General features: G+C 50.8%; 1 protein-coding gene across 1 annotated transcript in view; it reads left to right on the forward strand.

The window, feature by feature from the left end:
- LOC122541552 (tenascin-X-like) overlaps nucleotides 1-7895 on the forward strand; it is a 110919-nt gene that overhangs the window by 33922 nt on the left and 69102 nt on the right. Inside the window, exons 9-12 of the mRNA XM_043678381.1 lie at nucleotides 396-668; nucleotides 2559-2843; nucleotides 3482-3751; nucleotides 6570-6851. Coding sequence (XP_043534316.1) covers nucleotides 396-668; nucleotides 2559-2843; nucleotides 3482-3751; nucleotides 6570-6851 — 1110 coding nt within the window. The remainder of the gene's footprint in view (nucleotides 1-395; nucleotides 669-2558; nucleotides 2844-3481; nucleotides 3752-6569; nucleotides 6852-7895) is intronic.

Raw genomic sequence — 7895 nt, forward strand, 5'->3', positions numbered from 1 at the left:
GTGCCCAGGTTTCCTCCCACAGTCCAAAAATGTGCAGGTGAATTGGCCTTGCTAAATTGCCCATAGTGTTAAGTGAAAGGGTAAATGTTGGGTTGAGGGTCTGGGTGTGGTTCCGAGTGAGGGTGTGGGGGAGGGAGTGAGGGAGGGAGTGAGGGAGGGCCAAGGTGCACCCCTGGAAGGAGAGAGCGTGGTGGGGAGAGAGTAAAGGGTAAGTGTTTCGGTACAAATCAGGGACAATGTGAAAGGGGTTAAATCAGGGGAACTTTAAAAAGGGGTTAAATCGAGGAAAGTGCTCCAAGAGTTTTGTTTTGAAAGAGATACAATCATTTCATGTTTTTGGAGTATCAAAGCCTTTCACATTCCTTCCATTGTCTGTTTTCTTGTCGCCTCTTCAGACCAGGTTGCTCATTTTCGCAACGTGACGGTTAGGGACGTTACGACCCAAGCCTTCCGCCTGTCTTGGAAGGTTCCGGAAGGAGCCTTCGACTCTTTTGTCGTCCAATACAGAGTGGCTACAGGCTCTGTGCGCTGGGAGGAACGGAAAGTGCAGGGGCGTTTCCGCTCGGTGCTCCTCAAGGGGCTGCTCCCTGGCACAGACTACACCATTAGATTGTACGGAGTTCGAGACGGGCAGCGGACTGGGCCTACTGCACTGAACGTGACCACAGGTAACCCGCCCAGCCTCACGGTGCCCCTTCACGGCAGCATTCAGTCACCCCGCAGGCTGGCTCTCTCCCCCTGACCATTCTCCATCCCCTCCAACAACAACCATCCACTTACATTCCTGTAGCCCCCTTCCACCATCTCATCATATCCCAAAATGCTGAACAAGTGGTAAAGTATCTTCACAGCGATGAGACTGTGTTGTAAGGTAGGATAGAGACAACCTGTGTGTGCATGGCAAGATCCCACAGACAGAAATGACATCAGCCCATAAATTGTTGATTTCGGAGTGGGTACTGGCTGAATGACATTCCCTGTCTCTCTGTGAAATATCAGTTGTGAAATATCCCCCACGCCACATTCTGAATGCAGGAAATGCCACAGCTCATTTCTTTCTTTCTAGAAAGTTCTGCCAGCTGTACGTGGGTACTCACCTCTTACCTCTGAGGGTGAGCGTTGTTGACTCGAGTCCCAGGCCTGAGGCCTGACCACAATAATCGTGTTCATTATTGCCTGCAGGGCGGGACTGAGGGAGTGCCAAACTGTCTGAAGCGTTCTCTTTCGGTGACGCGAAAGATCCTGTGGCCATTATTTCTCAGTGTGCTCCTGGGGGGGGGGGGGGTTCGAGCCAATATATGATCTCTCAGCCATTCTCACTTCAGAACTGACCAATTATCTGTCGTTGTTTGCTGTCCTCTAATTGGCTGTCACATCTCCAACAAAAGCAACCTGCCTTTATATAGTGACTTTAATGTTTAAAACAGCACAATCTGCTTCGTAGAGAATTTGTAAACCAAAGCCATCCGGTCAGGTGACCAAAAGCTCGATGGAGAAGCAGATCTTAAGAAACTCCTTAAAGGTGACGGTGGGGTAGAAGGATCGAGCTGGACGGAGGGTATTCTGTAAGGTCTGAACATGCGGGGGGGTTGGGATACGAATAGTTTACGACCTGGAAGGAGTTTGTGTTAGTGCTTGAGCCTTCTTCATCGTCTCTGTAACTATGGTGATCTAACAAGGTCAATTATCTGAGAAATGACAGTGACAGTTGCCTCCTGATTGAAATACTGGACCATACGGTACAGGAGAGATCCATTGGCCCATCGAGTCTATGCCATCAGTGCTACACTAAACCTATACCAGGCCCACTTTCCTGCATTAGGCCAACAGCCTTGAGTTTTCTGACGTTTCAAGTGCGCACCCAAGTACGTTTTAAAGGTTTCCCACCTCACTCCCCTCCCAGGCAATGCATTCCAGATTCTCACTGCCCTCGGTGTGAAAAAACATTTGCCTCGAATTCCCCCTTTCAATTGAAAATGATGCCCCTTTGACTCAGAGGGTTAGCTCCTCCATATCCCCCCCATCATGCCCTTCAATCTTACACACCTCAATCAGGCCTCCTTCCCCACCCCTCAGCCTTCCCTGCTCTAAGCCTGTCTTTACGAGGCCAGGGCTAGTCAGTGAGTCCCCAGCTCACTGATGGAGAAAAGAGACTCTCTGTCAGTTTAGGCACGAGCAGTGAGTTGGGGAGAACCTTAGCTGTAGGCCTGGGTGGTGACAGGCGCTTGTTCAATGTAGGACAAGTGTCTATCTTCATTCAGACAGGGTAAGGACAAGGAGGCTGTGCACATCACTGAGTTAGCCACGGTTTGGTCTCGAGGTAGGAGAGGACTTAATGGGCCTTGCTAAGGGATAGGAGAGGATTGATCATTACTCCAGCACTGTCCACCCATAAAACTATCTGAACTGGACTGGACTCTCCCTGAAACCCCAATAGTGTAGGACATGTGTGATACTGTTGCCAGGGAACAGGGTCAGAGGTCACACCAGAGCTTGGCTAAGCCCTCGACTGTTCTGTTCCTGAAGATGTTTTAAGTCTCAGTTGGTCCTTCTGTTAGATTTCATGGAACCAGTGAAAGTGGGGAAGCTTGGAAGACTCACCTTCTCTGACATCACAGAGCGCTCCCTGCGCCTGGCCTGGACTGCGGACAGGGACTTTGACACCTTCCTCGTACACTACCGCATCATTGGGTCCAAGGAGGTGCACAAGCTGAAGCTGCCCGGCAACCTTCGCTCCTCGCTCATCACAGGCCTCAGGCCTGGCACCAACTACTCCATTTCCCTCCACGGTATCTCATCTGGCCAGCGGACTAAACCAATCAGCAGCACCACAACCACCACAGGTCAGTGGCATCCTCACTGGCTGGGCTAGCTTCACTGGCTGGGCTAGCTGTTATTGACCGTCCCTAACTCTCCTTGAGAAGGTGGTGCTGAGCTGCCATCTTAACCTGCTATGGTCCACCTAGGGTGAGGGGAGGAGTTGGGGGGGTGGAGCCTGCTGCATTTAGACTAATCAGGAGCTGGCACAGGCCACTCAGCCCTTCGATCATATTTAACAAGATCATGACTAATCTGGTCATTCCCACTATAACCTCTCAGCCCCTGGTTTAACGGGAATCTCTGTCGCTCTGCCTCAAAGGGAAAGAGACTGCCAAATGATTACAACCCCACTTGGGAGAGAGGAAAAGAAAATCTCAACTCTGTTTTAAATTGGGGCACTCCTTGTTCTGAGAAATGGTGACACCCCTTGCTCTGCAATCTCCAACAAGAGGAAACATCCTTCCCCGCCATGACACCCGCAGTTCCATTAGGAAGGCTGCTCCAGGATTTTGACCTAGGGACATTGAAGGAACAGGATATAGCTCCCAGTCCGGGTGGTGTATGAGTTGGAGGGGAACCTGAATAGCTCCCGATCTTGAATATTAACAAATCTCCCCATCAGTAATTGTTTGTCTCTTTTTTTCCCATTTAACTCCCACAGAGGCTGTAAAACTGGGCAGCGTGTCCACCTCTGATATCACGGCTAACTCCCTCCGACTCTCCTGGACGGTGGACAGGGCCCACTTTGACTCCTTTTTAATCCAGTACAGAGTCCAGCGCTCTGAGGAGACCCAAAACATCACAGTCACCGGTGGGCAAAGATCCCACTTCATCGTAGGCCTCAAGCCTACTACCAGATACATCATCTATCTGTACGGGATTTCTGATGGAGTAAGGACAGAGCCTTTGACCACTACTGTGACCACCTCAGGTACCTTTACCTCTATGTCATATATTCAACTCTTCACCAGTCAATTAATTTGGACCTTTCAGAGAAAATATGCCAGCCAATTCCATTGACATGAGATCGTGGAGAGAGAATGGTTCCTTCGTTCTACATTTTAATGAATGGGGATATTTTACGGAGTCTCTCCAAGAAGGAATCCCACAAGAACAGACGGATATTGATCTGACACCACCTCCCCCAACACCTTGTCACAATGTGTTCTCCCAGTTGGATTATGGGTAATTTACCGCTCAGAAACAGACCACGTGCTCCTCCTGGGTCTTCTCTCTAAGATCCTCATTTAAGCCAATCCCCGCATCCATCTAAATCTACGTCTATCCTGTATTTGCCCTCAACCATTCACCAGCATCATTCCCTTTGGCAGGGCTAATCACTATCTAATTGGAAAGGTTTCTCCTGAGTTCCCAATTGGATTCTTGACTGACCGTCTTATGAAGATGGTCACTGAATTCCACTCTCCCTACACAAGTGGAAACCCTTGGGCCATGGCCACTCTGATATCCCCTTCCCAAATGTCAGGGGATTTATTTGCCTTCCCTATCGCCTGGCCTGTTCAATCCTTGCTGGTAATTTATGTTTCCTCACTGTTTCAGTGAGGTTTTCTCCCAGAGTTCCCTGTACCCCGGTTCAGGGATGATTGAATGGAGGGGTGTAAGGATCTGATAGGGCACTGCATTAAGGTACAATTATTAAACCAGAGCTCGGCTGTTCAGGGTGAGCTCAGGAAGCACCTTCTCATGGAAAGGCTCACTGGATTCTGGAACTTTCTCCCGGAATCAAAGTTTTCCCGGCGCAAGGGGCCCACTGAAGATTTCACAACGGAATTTTCATCAGGGTTACAGGAATGTGGAATCGAGGGGAACAGACAGGATCCAGCTCCGTTATGATTGAATCGACCAGGATCCAGGGGCCTCCCGCTTCCCGCCTGCAGTGAGAACATTTCACTGACCATAACCTGCAGCCCATCCAAGATGGCACCCCAGAGTGAGTTAGCTCTGAAGGCAGTGCCATTACTTTAATGATAACGTTGTTCAACCGATTAAAGTAGCACGAGACCAAGGAGATGTCATGAACCAATTAATCGTTATTTAGTTTCATTCTTCCAGCCTCAGCTGATAAAGACACTCAGAAGTGAAGTAGGTATGGCAGTTGTACAGCCTCTAACACGATGTGCAATTGTTTCAGACTCTCCTCCCACAGCAGGAATGGGTTTTGAATCCTTGAACTGAGCAGACCTCAGGGTTCAGATAGATCCCCACCTCCCTCTGCCCACGACCTCTGACCCTTGCTGCCTGAGGCCTACTGCCAGAGACAGTCACCATGGCAACTCTCCGTGGCGTGGGTTGGGGGGTGGGGGGGGGAGGTGGGGATAGGGTTCGGACATGACAGGCCACTCGTGCACCCACCTATGACAGGCATTCGACTTCATTGGAGGAAGGACCTGCATTTACATAGCACCCGTTTGCAAACTCAGGATGTCTTGGAAGCACTTTGCAGTCAATGACGTGCTTTTTCCAAGGATCGTCAGTTTTTGGTGCACAGCAAGATCCGACCAGTCATAACATGACAGTGGCTCAGATTTCTGTTTCAGCAATTGTTGTAAAATAAAGATGGGCCCAGGGTGTAGGCCGTGGGGAGAACCCATGACCGTGTCTTCAAAAGAATGGCTGTGCAGTCGTAACAGAGGATGCCCAGTGAGTGACGCTCCCTCAGTGAGTGATCCCTCAGTGAGTGACGCTCCCTCAGTGAGTGATTCCTCAGTGAGTGAGCTCCCTCAGTGAGTGATTCCTCAGTGAGTGAGCTCCCTCAGTGAGTGATGCTCCCTCAGTAAATGACACTCCCTCAGTGAGTGATCCCTCAGTGAGTGATGGTCCCTCAGTGAGTGATCCCTCAGTAAATGATACATCAGTAAATGATCCTTCAGTGAGTGAGGTCTCTGAGTGAGTGATCCCCTTCAGTGAGTGATCCCTCAGTAAATGATCCTTCAGTGAGTGAGGTCTCTCATTGAGTGATCCCTTAGCGTGATCCCTCAGTGAGTGACTCTCCATCAGTGAGTGATCCTCAGTGAGTGACGGTCCCTCACTGAATGATCCCTCAGTGAGTGAGGTCCCTCAGTGAGTGATCCCTCAGTAAATGATCTCTCAGTGAATTAACTCCCTCAGTGAGTATGGTCTCTCAGTGAGTGATCCCTCAGTGAGTATGGACCCTCAGTGAGTGACAGTCCCTCAGTGAGTGATCCCTCAGTGAGTGATTCACCAGTGAGTGATCCCTCAGTGAGTGACGGTGCCTCATTGAGTGAGCTCCCTCACACATGTGCCCTATCCTGGTGAGGTTACAGCAGGAGAATGGAGAATGGGCCATGTCTGGGGAGACTCCCCTTCCCTCTCTCCAAACCCCAGCTCCTTAAAGATAGAGCACCAAGCTGAGGCGTGAACATAAGGTCCACAGCAATTGGGTGGTGAAACGGTCCTGAGGAGGTGTGCCTCATTGTCCTCTTGTTCCTAAACGGTGACCAACTGGCCAGCTCCTCCGTGTCAGACCCTCCTGCATAACCCACCGGACGATATACCCCTCACTCGGAACAGCTCCGATCTCAGTGGCTCCGAGATGACAAGGTTTCGGGAGGGAATTTTAGATCATTCCAGAGTGCAGGGCCGCCGGTGGGATATGCCACAGTTCCAGAGGCCAGAAATGAGGATATCCCAGAGGCTGCAGGGTTTGAAGGAGTTGAGGAGGATTTGATCCACGTTTTTTTTTCTCTCTCTTCCTTTCTCCCATGCAGTGAAAGTGCAGCCACAGCGGGGTGAAGTGAGGGACCTCTCAGTATCGGACATCACGGCCGACTCTCTCCAGCTCTCCTGGGTGACCGAGAGGCGATACGACTCTTTCTTCATTGAGTACAGAGCTGAAGAGGACCACGTCCTCCAGAGCCTGACGGTTCGTGGTGACCATCGATCGGCCACCATCACAGGCCTCAGGCCTACCACCAAATACACCCTCTATCTCTATGGGGTCTCGGCTGATCAGCGCACTGCTCCGCTGAGCGTGGTCGCCACCACCACAGGTAATGTTAGAATAACAACCGGAATACATTCTTTCAACAAGTCAGTCTCGCTCAGTCAAAACCACAGCTGTGTCCCTGCAATTCACTGGGCGATCTTCACTCATTCAGAGCGGATCCCTTCAGAATAGAATGATGCAGAAGCATCCAGATCAGGCCATTCTGCCCCCTCAAGCCTGCTGGGCCGCTCAGACTGGTGACCTTTTGCCTCAGCCCACACCTTCACCCCAGCACCAAATCCTTCCATTTCCTGTATGTCCCAAAATCATTCTGTCTCTGTCTTAAACAGCCTCAGCGACTGACTCTCGCCGGGTCTCTGGGGCGGAGTATTCCAAAGATTCCCAACCCTCGGAGCGAACATATTTCTCCACCTCTCAGCACTTAATTGCCCACCTCAGGGTCATATTCCCTGAGAGGGACTCTAAAGCCAAGGGAACCACCCACAGGCCATTCGGCCCAGCTTGTAGAGGCTGGTGTTTTTGGCTCACAAGTCCGTCCTCCGATTGTTTCCTCCGACCTCATCCTCCTCCCATCAATGGAGAGCTACAGCCGGCCTTGCCCAGTATTCCCTGTGGAGGGAAAGCAGTAGAAGCGACAGGAGATGGGAAGAGGAGGGAAGGATTGGGAATTGCTGGGGCTCATTTCCAATGGGAAGGTCCCAGGAGTGAGTATTCCCCTCTGTCAGCCTGCTCGGGAGAAATGAGAAACCTGCTGTTTATCCCGGTGCAGGCTTAATCAGTTTAGCCCCACAACGTGTATTCAGTGACAACAGCTAAGGAAACCCTGGCCACCAATCAGACATTTCTTCATTCATGGAGAAAGGAAGGAGATCATTATTAACAGCAGAAGGATGGATCGGATTTACCACCTTCCCGGGAATAATGTTCCTCCTTTCGCATGGCATGATCGATCCGAGGGCAAGGGTCTGTCTTTCCTCTGACCTCCATCTTCAGTGGAAGTGGGAGGGAGTGGGGGAAGGGGTATACGGGAGAGCGAGTGGGGCATGAATGTGGGAGGGGGTGAACAGGGGAGGGAGTGAGGGAGGAA

The sequence above is a fragment of the Chiloscyllium plagiosum genome, chromosome 37 (assembly GCF_004010195.1).
Source record: "Chiloscyllium plagiosum isolate BGI_BamShark_2017 chromosome 37, ASM401019v2, whole genome shotgun sequence".
Taxonomy (NCBI): domain Eukaryota; kingdom Metazoa; phylum Chordata; class Chondrichthyes; order Orectolobiformes; family Hemiscylliidae; genus Chiloscyllium; species Chiloscyllium plagiosum.